General features: G+C 37.9%; 1 protein-coding gene across 2 annotated transcripts in view; it reads left to right on the top strand.

The window, feature by feature from the left end:
* LOC101850776 (dynein heavy chain 10, axonemal) overlaps positions 1–14,176 on the top strand; it is a 98,424-nt gene that overhangs the window by 16,871 nt on the left and 67,377 nt on the right. For both annotated transcript variants that reach the window (XM_035973794.1, XM_005091495.2), the window contains 13 exons: positions 1,615–1,742; positions 2,433–2,519; positions 3,231–3,344; positions 4,771–4,911; positions 6,463–6,651; positions 7,043–7,203; positions 8,310–8,541; positions 9,151–9,405; positions 10,548–10,706; positions 11,233–11,349; positions 11,774–11,876; positions 12,661–12,839; positions 13,678–14,046. In XM_035973794.1, the coding sequence (XP_035829687.1) occupies positions 1,615–1,742; positions 2,433–2,519; positions 3,231–3,344; positions 4,771–4,911; positions 6,463–6,651; positions 7,043–7,203; positions 8,310–8,541; positions 9,151–9,405; positions 10,548–10,706; positions 11,233–11,349; positions 11,774–11,876; positions 12,661–12,839; positions 13,678–14,046 (2,234 nt within the window). The remainder of the gene's footprint in view (positions 1–1,614; positions 1,743–2,432; positions 2,520–3,230; positions 3,345–4,770; positions 4,912–6,462; positions 6,652–7,042; positions 7,204–8,309; positions 8,542–9,150; positions 9,406–10,547; positions 10,707–11,232; positions 11,350–11,773; positions 11,877–12,660; positions 12,840–13,677; positions 14,047–14,176) is intronic.

Here is a 14,176-nt window from a genome sequence, read left to right as displayed (position 1 = left end):
ATGTATATATTATAATGACACTATTTAAAACAACTGGCCTGCAACCCAGTGTGATCCCATGCAAGGGGTCAATAAATCCCATGCAAGGGGTCAATAACTCTTCAATCACCACCAGCTTGATAAAATCTCTTGATCGTTTCACTTACAGTTCACACTTTTTTTTACAATTGTGTAGAAGCAACATTATTATTTTTCACTGATGTTGAAACATCATTTAAAGTTTGATAGACATAATTTTAATGTCTTTATTCTCTTTTGCTCAGGAACATTAGATCTGTTTAAAGTTACAGAAAAGTACAGTTTTTGACAATTGTAAAATACCTGTTTGTAGGTTAACATAATTATTCCTCTTGTCACAGTCAATCCTTTCGAAAATGATGTATTTGGAAAGATAATCTCTATATGTACAAACATGCTTTTCTTTTTAAGGTCAAACCCTCTTGTTTGGCACAACCTAATTCTTTCTCTTGTTTTATAAGATCATTTTAACAACCTGCACTGCACATGTTAGTCAGACATTTGTATTTGAAAATGCAATTTGAGCTCCTTCCAGTAGGTGGTGTTAGTAATTTCTATACAAGTGAATGACTAAAGTTGAGTACCAAATGCTGAATTCACATAGCAATAAGAACATTCAAAGTTTATATTGAATTAAAATGGAATTCTTGAATTCACATTGGAACAGGGGCCATTTCTTGACCAGTATAATAACAATATTTTTTATTATCAGAGGGAAATACACACTCTTTTAAAGAGTCTTTGCAGAAGAACTAAAAGTATTGTACTAAAACTCAGTGCACCACTGAAATTTAGTGTAATAGAGTGGGAGTGAGTTTGGAAAACTGACCTTGCTGGGAACTCTGAGATACTGGGTTGAAATGTACCTTCATGTCCGAGATTGCTCTGATAATTAATAATAATGATAGGTTGCTCTGATAATTAATAATAATGATAATAGAGGCATTTATATAGCGCTCGATCCGATAGGAAGAGTATAAGCTCTGAACACTTTACATCAAGCACATGATCACTGAGCTATTCACACAAGATGAAATATTTCACAATAACAAGAAACACCAGTTCAATCACATAAAGAACTTTCACAACCATACATTAATTATAAACGCGTAAGGGCAGAAGTAAAAACAAAACATATCAGCATTTACTAACACAATATAACGAAGAATTAAGCAAAATTATACCACCTGAATCACCACGGGAGAGTTTTCCGGAACTTTCAGCCGATAGGGGACAACGGATGCTTGTGTTGACCAAACAAAAAGATTACTTGGAGTGCATGTGAACAGTTGTGAAAAGCTAACACTGTTATTCTATATGTAGTTCAAACAGCATAGTAAATGTTCAAGACTTCATAGCCTAATTATAACTTTCTCTGACATTGGGATAGTAAAGTTAAGGCATACTGTTTCCCCTCTCACTTTTTTGTTTGTTTGTTTGTTTGCTATTGATGATATGAATATTATTTTTTTCAGTTTATTAATTGTTTTGGTCTTTTTTAAAGAGAAGAGAGCACCAACATCTTTTGTTTCTAAAATAATTTTTGTTTTGTCATTATTTAAAAAAAGAATAACATCATTTTGATATTTTCTCCAGTGTTGAACACAGACTCAAAATATACGGTGGATTTTGACCTGAAGCTGGCTGAAATCATCGCAGAAACAAAGTACATGGAGTCGCTGGGCTTCATCGTGCCAGAACTGGCCAGAAATGTGGCACTGCAGGTGAGAGTTTCACTAAATAGATTTTAGTGTTTTTGAATTAACGGTAGAATTCCCCATAAGATTATGAGGCTTCATAAATAAGAAATGTTGAAGCCAAGAGAAAGGCCTATATTAAAGATGTGTGCATCCACAAGTGGAAATGAAGCTTTTTATAAGTACTCAAAATGGGGCAGGCTCCTCTCTGCTGGAATTGGTCTCTTTGGCCATAACAGAAGGTACAAGTCATCTTAATCCTCATTTCATCTTTCTCTCTTAGAAATATTCTCCTCTGCAGATGCATAGGTTATCTTCAGACATTGACAGATAAACTATTATTGTTATTGTTATTATTATTTTCATTTTTCTGTTATTCCAGTTGTCATTGTTTTTTGTTTTTTTGCTAAACGAATACACAAAAGTCTTAGCGCAACGAGTAGTCTATTTAAAAAGAACTCACAATGAGGTCTACACCTTGCTTAAAACTGTACACAGAAGAAGAAAAGATTTTCCTTTATAAACCCCAGTTGTGTTATTTTATTTCTAATAAAAAAGGTCAAGTGAAATTTTAAAAAATTGTTTGAACTTTTGCATAACACTATGATGAAATGAGGAACATTTAGAATGTTGACTTTTAGAAAATACCTTTCCAAGTTTGAATAGCAATCTCCTGATTCTGTTTATGTCACATGTTTGTTTGTCTTCTGTGCACAGGAAGAGAAGTACATTCACTACGTTGATGGGCTGACTCGTATGTTGACCAGGTATCACTGCCTTCTTGCCTCTCTGGACCACGCAGAGGTAAGTAGATGTACTGGAAGCTGTAGCTCTCAGTTGGATGCTCTAGGATTAAAGTTGGAATGCAATATATATATGAGGCATCGTGGTGAATCAGGCACTTGTTATAATACTGAAATCAAAGATACCATCATTTTCCGCTGGTTTTGGCAATTTTTATAGATTTTTTATATTTTTTTGCTCAACACCTTTTATATTCATTTAAGGACACATTTCTGTGTCGATTTAACTGAAAAACATTGATCAAAGCCACAAAAAATGTTATTTTGCATTTTTTTGGGGCGACTGTCAAACTATGGAAGTCACCAAACTTTGGCAGCCATTTCCTCGTTAATTTTACTGATGGAACCAGGTTCCCCTCCTTTAATCGCAAATATCTCAACTTCTATTCAAAATAGATGGGTATTTTTTTCATTGAAAGATGGACAAATAAATAAGCTTTAAGATGATTCGAATAACTCCACATGCTAAAAAATTGACTAGTGCCTGACTACACCGCATCGTGACACATATGTCATTGTTGTCATGAGATGTGAGTGCGAAAGTCAATGTTCATAATATACTGTAAGTGTTTACTGTTGTTGCATTTCTCATGGTAAAATGAAAGATGATTGTCCTTGTTTCTGACATCAACTCTGATCATAGAATAAAGAGAAATATTATCTTTTACTGTTATATTGTACCTTGATTCTGATCTGACCTTGTTGGTTTCAGGCTGCTCTGCTGGATGACCATCAGAGAGACTTGAGGCGTATGCTTCGGCCAGGTGCAAAACGTCTCAACTGGAACTCGCTGGGTATCAATGACTACATTGCCAAATGTGAATCTGTAAGTCTTTGACAAAAAAGTTCTTTTCTTTTTTTCCTTTATTTTTCACTTCCTATTATTGTATGACACCTACAGTGTTATCAGTTGTCTAGTGGTTATGCTGTTAAGCTTGCAACTGAATGGTCATGGGTTTCAACCCTGTGGGGGCCCTGAGGTTGTGTCCTTGAGAAAGGCACTTTACATTAATTTTACTCACTTCACTCAAGTGGAAATGGGTCATAAGCTAGAGACAGAGAAAGATCTTTTCAGTTTGTTAGTGTTTGGGTACTTAATCTACTGTTTACACTGCTTGCTTTCCAGGAAGCTGAAAATGTTCCCTATTCATTAGTATCATATTTTATGATGTTTTTATTTGTGTAAACATATTTTTAAAAGGAGAACAAGATTTGAGGCTCTCTGTGTTTGAGTCAGGACAAAATTGGAGGTGTTAATTGTTATATCATTGGCCTGTTCTTCCTCATTAGCTTTCATCACCTCCAAGGAGCATAGGCCACAAACAATATGTCTTCAGGTTTTTTTGTCCTTAGCTTTCTCCACCTTGCACTACATTAGTTCAAATTTTTTTAAGTTAGGGATTAAGACAATGGGACATCTTTATGAGGGACGACCTTTTTCTTGTATTATCTTCTGGATGCCAGTTCCAGACTGTTTAATGACATTTTTGGGGTTTTTACGGAGTGTTTTTTCACTCCTCATCAATCAGTTTGTCCACAGACTGTGATTTGTAATTTTGATTGTATTGTGACTACTAGGTGTGAAGAGTTCTCTGACCAGGGTCTGTGGTGAAGGGGTTTGACACTTTACCATCAGGAGACCTGAGCACCTACATTAAAATAAAGATTTAATAAAAATGGGTTCTGAAGACAAGCATTTATGAAGGTCCTAATTTTTTCTTCTGACAAATCTTCCAAAGGACTGTTAAATGGGTGGATCATAGAAGGCTAGAGAGTAGTTCCAGGAACACCTTTTATTCTTTCCTATTCACCCTTTGTTTTTGCCTTTTTTGTATTGCTTTTGCTTGGCACCAAATCATTAGAATATCAATGTACAGTCGAACCTGATATAACAAGCAGCTTTTCAAAATACCCACCCTGTACAAACCAACACTTCCCATTTACCACCTCGAGTTTTTTCCGTATTTTAATGACACTTTCCTATAGGACCACCTGTCTAAGATGACCACTTTTCTCGTAGACAATTGTCAGGTTCATCAGAACTACACTCCTCCCACTGAGGCCAAACATTGACAAATCACTCTACGAAACATTACAACAACTGCAGCAAACCTGCTATTATCACTGCATGGCATTGGACAGAGGGGTGAGAGCTAGCTCTTGTTGGATCGATAACAACAGCAAAGACTTGTACGGGTCCAACTGCCCCTTTTTTACCCCCACGAGACACTGTTTCACTCTTTGCTTTGCAGGCAATAGCCAAGTTTGAGTCGCTGGTGAACCAGATTCAGAAGAACGCCCGTGATATTTACCAGCGACTGAACATGATTGAGCATGCCAACATGTTCAAAGGTCCCAAACCCAAGTATCCTGGCCATCTGCCTGGCTGCAAAGTAAGTGTGTAATGAGATGTTTGATAAAGTTTTGATGGTTTCATTATATAAGTGGGTGGATGCTCCATTAGCTCAGTTGGTATCATGCTAGACTACAAAGCGGATGGCCCTGGTTCAAATCCCCAAAAGGATGTTCTTGATCTTGGGTGTTTTGTGGAGTTTTTAAGACCCTCCACCCATTTGACTTGGTCTTGTCAGAGATGGACATTAATTATGGAGGTCCTGACCCTTGAATAAGTCTTGATTAAGCTTAGGAAACTATTCGTCTTCCCCAACTCTAAAAGAAACCTCCTGTGAAAAAGTAAAAAACAGAAAGAAATCTAAACAAGGATTGATAAAGTCAATGTATAAAAGTAGCTCTCGGCCTTGGATTAAAAGAACCAAATTAAGACAAGCAAAAAGCACCTACTCAAATTAAGCAAACTGAAGGGAACCCAACAAATAACACTGTCAAATTATGAATTGTTTTGAAGCTTTCGTATGTTGTTTCTTTCCACTACCACTTTTACTTCATGTTTGTTGCTTTGCTCATATGTATATACTGTTATGTTTACATACTTATTTCATTGTTGCAAATAAACGCAAAACTCTTCTCTGTTGCTAACAGCCAATGCAGCATTTCATTTCTTCTTGTTGTAATAATTATCTATCCCCCACTTCCTTTCTTATAACACCTACGGGACCTGTCTCACACTTGGCCGTCAGTTCCTCAGGACCAGAGCTGCCACCCACTTTTTGACTGTGCGAGATATGTGTTGCTCTAATCTGAATATCTCAGTCCCTAGTAAAGTTATAGACATGAAACTTCACCAAACTATTAAGAATATGTGCCCTTATGCTGAAACACAATTTTATTTTAAAAATATTTTGCTTGAAGTAATTTATGTGTAATCAATTATGTAATAGTAAACTTTTGGCCAGATGGAATAACATCAAGAGGCTAGCCCAGGATAGAAAAAAGTGGAGGGTGTTTGTCCGTGGCCTATACCCTGGTGCAGGGTGAGAAAGGCAATGATGATGATGAAACTTTTGGCCAGAGTCAGTTCCTAACAGGATAAAAGACGAGGTCTGGAACTAATTATAGAGTAAATTGCTACTCAATCAACAATAACTTGTTCTAGATTTATCTGTAAACACTTTCTCCTCGATTTGAAGACTCTCGATCCAAACTATGAAGGTCATTGTCCGAGTCAACACTGTCTGTGTTCTTATGAATTTTGTCAAACACCTCAGGTTCGGTGAAATACCTTTTCTATACTAATTTTATCACTTTCCGTATTAATTGCAAGAAATCAGAAACAAAATAACTAAACAGAACAAATCATTTGGTTAACGAAAACATAAATATATGTTTGGAGAAACATCGACAGGCCTTTGTTAAGATCCAGGTCATTTTGCTCGCGAGTAGTCTCGTCCGCAGTCCTGGAGAAGAAGTCAGGCTCCGTGAGTATACTCATCTGCGGTCCCGTAGGTGCTAACATCCCTGTCATTAGTTTTAGCCTGTAAATTGATTTTGCGACAAAAGCTTATTTTTCCTCCCTGATCTTCTAGGAGTACTTTGAGCACATTGAACAAGAGAGAGTGAAGGACCTGGAGATAATGGCCCGAAAGTACCGGGCTATTGGGCCTCTACTCACCAAGATGGAGGGTCTTGTGGTGCACACAAACACAGGGAAATCCCCCAAACTGGCCCGCTACTACGCCCACTGGGAGAGGAAGGTCTTTGAAGCTCTCACAAAGGTTTGTCTAATGTTTTGGTGTTGGATGGAAATTATTATTATTATCATCATTATCATTATAATAGTTATAATAATACTAATTTTAAAGATAATGTTCATTATTATTATTATTATCATTATTATTATTATTATTATTATTATTATTGTTGTTGTTGTTGTTGTTATTATTATTGCTATTGCCATTATTATTAAAATAATCCTTCTTCTTTTTCTTCTTCTTCTTCTTCTTCTTCTCCTCCTCCTCCTCCTCCTCCTCCTCCTCCTCCTCCTCCTCCTCCTCCTCCTCCTCCTCTTCTTCTTCTTCTTTTTCTTCTTCTTCTTCTTCTTCTTCTTGATGTTGTTGATTTATTTATTTCTTGATTATGCTCTCAAATCGGCACCTTCCTTTTCAGATGATCATCAACAACCTGGTGAAGTTCAGCACTGCGCTGCACACCAACAAACCATTGTTCCAGGTGGAGACGCTGCTGGCCGCGCCGGACGTTGTGCTGCACCCGCAGGCTAACGAGGTCTACAAACTGACTCTGCAGTGTGTGAGGGATTGTGTGGAAGGGTGAGTACTACAGATGAGCTTTGGTTTTGGTTAGGTTGGAGTAGAGTGAAGGCAGTATAAGATTGGAAGTGAGATTTTAAAAAATTTGAGAGAATGAAGATGGGGCATCCGAATGTGAACAAACAAAATGCATTTTTATTTTCATGCATACACACACACAAACACACACACACACACACACACACACACACACACACACACACACACACACACACACACACACACACACACACACACACACACTCACACACATGCATATGCACACACACACACTTACTCACACACTCACATACACACTCACACACACACACACACACACACACACACACACACACACACACTCGCACACATACGCACACACACACACACAGGTACACACACATGCATGCGCACACACACACAGGTACACACACATGCATGCGCACACACACACAGGCACACACACACAGGCATACACACACTTACTCACACACTCACATACACACACATACATACACATACACCCAAATAATATCAGTATATACATACAAGCATTTTTGCATTCTCACACATGTGCACACACACATATATACACACACATACAGCCTTTTGTCTGCATTTAAAAGTTTGCCCTTTGTGGTGAATCCCTTTATAGATATCCTTACATATATCTATGCCTTAACATTCATGTTCAAACCATCACATAAACATCTATCGTCCTTATCTCCCCTTCTTTTTTGTGTTTGTTACTCTCTTGTAACACCTCTAATCTTCTAGCGCTCATATGACCTTATGCAGTTGCGAGCGCTGTAAAACCTCTACTAAAACAAAAAACAAAACCATCACATACACACAAAGTACCCACTCAAACCCTTCTTACACTCATACTTACTATCATGCTTACGCTCTTAAACATACCCTCAAACTAAACAGTCTAGGGAGAAGAGGTCCTGACTCTGAAATGACCTATAACATGTTTACAAAGGACAATAAGTTTATGGGTTTAATACCCCTATGATCACTTTTAATTCATTTTGAAAAAAAAAAAAGGATGTTAAAAGAATAACTATGTCATTTTGAAAAGGATGCAAAACAAATGCTTCAACTTCACAACTGATTTCACCCAGGTCCAAATCATTTGTACGGTGGATGAATGGCAGTTGTCTTGAATCGCCACCTCAGAAGGTGGAAGGAGAGGATGAGTTGTTTGTGTTCAGCTTTTTCTCTGACATTGCCATCAACTCAGACATCATTGAGCTCATGCAGAAGGTCCAGAATGACATCAAGAGCACGCTGACCACCCTACAGAGGTATCTGACCAGATGGAAGAAGTACAGGGGTGTGTGGAAGGTGGACAAAGTAAGTGCCCCCATCAACAGAGTTCAGAAGACTGATATCGATTTATATTTAAAGTTTTTCAAGGATGTAGGCTTGTAGGACATACTAAAAGATGTTTTTATGGTCCAGAATAATGTTGAGTGTTGTAGATGCTTATTCATCAGATTTGTGACTCTTTCTTATTCTTTGTTGCTCTCTCTTTGTGTCTGTCTGTCTGTCTGTCTGTCTGTCTGTCTGTCTGTCTGTCTGTCTGTCTGTCTGTCTGTCTGTCTGTCTGTCTGTCTCTCTTTCTCTCTCTCTCTTTCTCACTACTCTCTCTCTCTCTCACTCTCTCTCTCTCACTCTCTCTCTCTCTCTCTCTCTCTCTCTCTCTCTCTCTCTCTCTCTCTCTCTCTCTCTAACACCTCTCTCAATTTTTTTTGTCTGTTACTCTTTATTTTTTTTTCATCATCCTGCTCTCGCCCTTCTTTTTTTTCTTTGTCTTAAATTTTAAAATCTTCTCTGGTTTTTTTTCCCCCAACAATTTAAAGTCAGAGATTTACGTTTCTTAATGAATTTGATAATTTTCTAAAATTGAATTTTTTTCTGAACTATAACAGAAGTTTTTGACTTTGCTTTCCTCCCCTGCAGCAAGATATTGCTGAGAAGTGGCTCCAGAAAGGTCCAAGTTCTGTTGAGTTTGACGACCGCCTGCAATACTACAACAAGACAGTCGACGACATCTCTGGCCTGCCAGAGACCAAAGACCAGGACTGCATTCGCTTACACATGGGCCAGTTGGCAAGCTCAGTGAAGGAACACGCCAAGGAGTGGATCAAAACCCTGGGCAAGCTGTTGCAGAACTCGGCCAAAGAGTCCTTGACAAGTCTTCATAACCTGTTGGACGTAAGTAAAAACAGTAAAGTATAATTCTTCAGTGTCTGGTGCTACTGAGGAGACCATCAGTGTGAAAACCTTAAGGTGAACCTTGCTGAGGAATGGCGAAGAATTATGGATAAAATTTGTCCCTGAAGGCTCCAGTTCTGGAATCAATTAGTAATTAAGTAATCTCCCATGTCTTTGCACATCACGATAATAGCAGTTTACAAATAAAATCACAACACACAAGACTGAGACAAGATATGTACAGGTGTTTTAAATGAGTACAATCACCAAAATGCCAGTGTGGAGAGGCAGACCAAACTAGAACACATCCTTCTGCACTGCAAGACACACAGTGCCCTAAGACAGGAAATATGGCCAACCCCATTGACTCTACTAGAGAAGCTAGGCAGGCTGACAGATGAACTGAGCAGGACGGCCCAGTAGACGATAGATACCAGACTTCAAGTGTGATGCGATTGAGAAGAAAAAGAAGAAGACAACCCTCTGTCTCCTGTTCCTGTCAAATATTCAGTTGAAATTGTCAAACACAGTCATCCATTGTCAGGAGAAAAGTGGTTGTTGGAGACAGGTAGATGTCTTGGACTGTGTAGTTATAATAGAAAAATGATGCGGGGGGAGAGGGGGTGGAAGGTGGTTGTTTGTACAGGTAATTGTCTTTTACAGGTGGCCAGTAGAGCAGGTTTGACTGTATAGTAAAGGCTGTTATTCATTTCCCTGTAAAAAAACATACCTGTCACAGTTCTGTGACCCCATGGTGGGCCTGGATGTTGTGCACTCGGTTACGCAGTTGAGAATGTGTATGTGTGTGTGTGTGTTGGGGGGGGGGGGGGTGCTTATACTTTACTTTTATTGTAAAAATGTATACTGATAATTCTGATTTTTGGTGTTGTGACAGATGCCATGTGTAACAGTGTGGCAGGCATGACTAGCTTTCTGTGTGATTGGACACCAACTAGTGACCGATTCTCGATACATTGCACTGGGTCTGTTTGTTGATTTTTTTTTAGAAATGTCATTTCAAAGTTACGGTTTGGTTTTTATGATCATGTCCTGGAATGCTTACAATTTTCTGTAATTTTTTTTCTGTTAACTTCATTTAAAAAAATGCTTATCACAATGTTTATTGTACACTGTCTTTTTAGGACAAGTCAGATGACCTTGAACAGACCCCATCAACCTTGGATGATCTCAAGTCTGTATTGTCCACTATTTCGGACATAAAGTCGATGTCCCTGGATGTCATGAACAAAATCCAGGACATCCAAGAGAGATACAGAACTCTAGTCATGTATGAGATTCCGGTAAGGGAACATATAGAGGATTTATTTTATTCAAAACAATTTCTTGAGCAGTCTTAAAAGTAACAGCAGGATTGAATGGATTTATACAGGAATAAATTCTTTCTGGCTTTTTTCTTTTTTTTTCTTTTGTGATGAATGATGTATTTATTTAAGTGCTTTATGAAACATTCTTATATGCAGCCACTTTTACTTTACTTTTAAGAATTTCTTTCTGGCTTATTTTGTTTGCTTTTATGGCGCATGATGAATATATTTATGTGCTTTATCAGACATTATGCAAACACTGGTGTTTTAAAAAAAATAAATGAACAAATTATACAAGCCTGTCATGGGACTAACTGCTTGAGAACAGATGACTTTCTAAAATAATTTAGTAAAAATATCAATATAAGATGGATAAAATGAAGACACTGATAGTTATTTTTTATTGTGGTTTGGCTTTTTTTGTTTGTTTTGGCTTCGTAGAAAATATTTGCATGTTTTACAAATCGGTGTTGCTTATTGACTCTACCTGCTGTTTATTCAGGTTGATGAAAAAGATCTGGAACTTCAAGCCAAACTTCCAGAGATCTGGGATGAGCTTGTGCTCAAGTCAAAGAACATTGATGCCAGTCTTGTCAAAGTCAAGAAAAAGTTTACAGAGGTATGAAGGCGGGGAGTTATTCATTCCTGGAGATGAGGGAAATCAGATTAGGTGGAGGAAATATTGTTAACTTTAATAAGGTTTCCTTTGTTTTACCACACAGTATCTCCATAAATACGAGGGTACAGGAAGAATAATACACTAGGGACTTTTTGCATACCTTCATAAGCACAAAACATTACAAACATTGTTCATTTCTATGATTGATGCACCAGTGGGACATGTGTGTGCTGTGTTTGGACCATAGACTTGCAGGGGACATGTTGTAGGAGTGAGACTGTTAATTTTTTTAGATGATAACATCTGATCTAAATTCTTTTGGCTTGTTAGAAAAATTTTTGTGTTTAATTCGAGATACAGAAAGTTGGATAAGTATATAGAATTACTTCTTTTATTGAATATTTTATGACCTTGTCCTGCCCAGATCACTCAAGACCAAATCACAGACTTCCAGAAAGCTCTGGCCGACTTTTCCGACCGTTTCTTGCTGGAGGGTCCTGGTGCAGTTGGCGAGGACTTGGACAGAGGTCTGTTGCTCGGATGATAATGTTTTACAGCTTTTATTGTTTTGATGAAAAATGCGATTTTAAAAATTTGATCTGTTAATGAAGAATATGAGGAATATGAGGTTTTATTGATCAGTGTAGTTTCTCTAAAACTAGAAAGTGTTGGCACAAGTTGAGAGAGTGAAATGAAATAACCGCATAACCGTTCTTAATGTGATAGGAATTTCTTCTGAACAAGTGTAACATTCTCTGTTGTCTGTGAATACAAAAATACTTCAGAATCTAATTTATTCAGTTTGTTTGTTTGTGCTTGTACTGTTTGTGCTCAAAAGACCACTTAATGTATTGAAAACAATTTGCTGGCTTATGATTTCTGATGGTAGTGGGATTAGTTTTCTTCATTGATATCGGTGGTTGGTGTTTTTTTGTTGTGGTTAGCTCCTTCTTTACTGTCAAATATCTATCGTCCTATATTTCCTTCTTCTCTTTGTACGTTATTCTCAAGTTACACCTCTAATCTTCGGCACTTATGTAAACCTATCTCTGTTGCAAGTGCTGTAAAAAAACTTATTAACTCTTTTCTGTGCCATGGCCTAGTACATCAGTGTCTGTCTTATACAACTTTAGACTTTGCGCCGATAATTTGTGGTATAGAAAGAGGTAAAGCTTAAAACTTATGCAGTTGCGAGTGCTGTAAAACCCTCTACTAAAAAAAGAAAAAAAAAAAAAAGCTTAAAATGTTTTATATTGACCAAATAAAGTGTCAAAAGGTCATTCTAGAACTGATTCTGTATTTTTATCCAAGGTGTGGAACTTCTGAAGTTGTACAGAGAAGAGGTTGATGGCTTGGAGGCCAGCAGGCAGGAGCTGACCAATGCAGAGAAACTGTTTGAGCTGCCCATTACCATGTACCCAGAGCTGCAGAAAGTGCAGAAAGAAATGAATGGGTTGGACCAAGTGTACCAGATCTACACAGACCAGAAGGTTGGAGCCAGTGCTTTGTTTGTTTTATATTACTGGCAAAGACAGAACTTGGGTCAGTGTAGTTTTAATTTCTGAAAGTTGTTGCAGGGTATTGAGAAAAGTAGGAAGTACAGTCAAAATAGTCCAAGATGGTGTCCCGTTGTGGAGGAGAAAAGAGGTTGTCTTACGCAGGGGGATGTCTTGAACAATGTCATGATATTTTTTTTAAAGCAAGGGGTGTGTGGAAAATGGTAGGATGTATAGGTGATTGTCATGAACAGGTGGCTGTTTCAGCATCTCCTTAGATGTTCCACTGTATCTATAGTAGCATGTAGGCAATGACATTTTATCTCGAATAGTGCTATGTAATAGGATAGCAGTATGAAACCATATTTGTCTGTTCACTGGGATGTTGCATCCTTTTCAGTCCAGACTGGCCCTGATAGGCAGGGATGATCTAAACAGTGTTGATAGGGTGTAAAACATTTACAATTACCTTTTTTTTACAGTATGAAAGTCTGTTCAAGGATATTACCCTTACTCAGAAATACATTCAGACAAACAGGACTCTGGTTACCACATTTTTAGAAAATTTATATAGTGTACTAATATTCTCCTTGTTAATTAATAACTTTAGAGATTGCCAGCACAACTGCACAGAAGAGGAATATGAGACCTTAATGGCACTGTTTCTTTTCAGGAAAGAGATGTACGAGAAAACAATAATGTCTTTTCATGTAAGGAAAAAGACAGCTGGTCGACATCATGGAATTATAAGAAAGAAGAAAGGTCTGCTGTCAAGCTCATCCATATTTACTCATAATATTGCTGAACAAAAAATGTTTTTGTCTTCCTTCAGGTGGCCAGAGAACAATGGTCTGAAACTCTCTGGGCCAATTTGAACGTTCAAATCCTGCAAGACGGCATTGAGGGCTTTTTGAAGACTCTGCGGAAACTTCCCCGTGAAACCAAACAGATGGCAGTCTCTAGGTGTCTGGAGGAAAAGATGAAAGAGTTCAGAGATTCCCTGCCGCTGTTTGGTGATCTCAAACACGAAGCCCTGAGAGAACGTCACTGGAAGGAGCTCATGACCAAGACGGGGCAGAAGTTTGACATGAACCCGGACACTTTCACATTGGCCAATATCTTTGCCATGGAGCTGCACCGTTACAGAGACACAATCGGAGAGATTGTCACGTGTGCCTCCAAGGAAATGGGTATAGAAAAGGTAAAGGCTCTTGTTGTATTATTTAACCAGATTCAAATTGCGTGGTTGTTATTATTTGAATCAAATCATTTTTGCTAAAGATTTGCTAAAGGTTTTGATTGTTGTGTGTTAAAGTTAGCTGCAGGGCTAT

This window comes from Aplysia californica, unplaced genomic scaffold, assembly GCF_000002075.1.
Source record: "Aplysia californica isolate F4 #8 unplaced genomic scaffold, AplCal3.0 scaffold00031, whole genome shotgun sequence".
Classification (NCBI taxonomy): Eukaryota; Metazoa; Mollusca; class Gastropoda; order Aplysiida; family Aplysiidae; genus Aplysia; species Aplysia californica.
The sequence above is the reverse complement of the archived record's forward strand: the minus strand, read 5'-3'. Positions and strand labels throughout refer to the sequence as shown.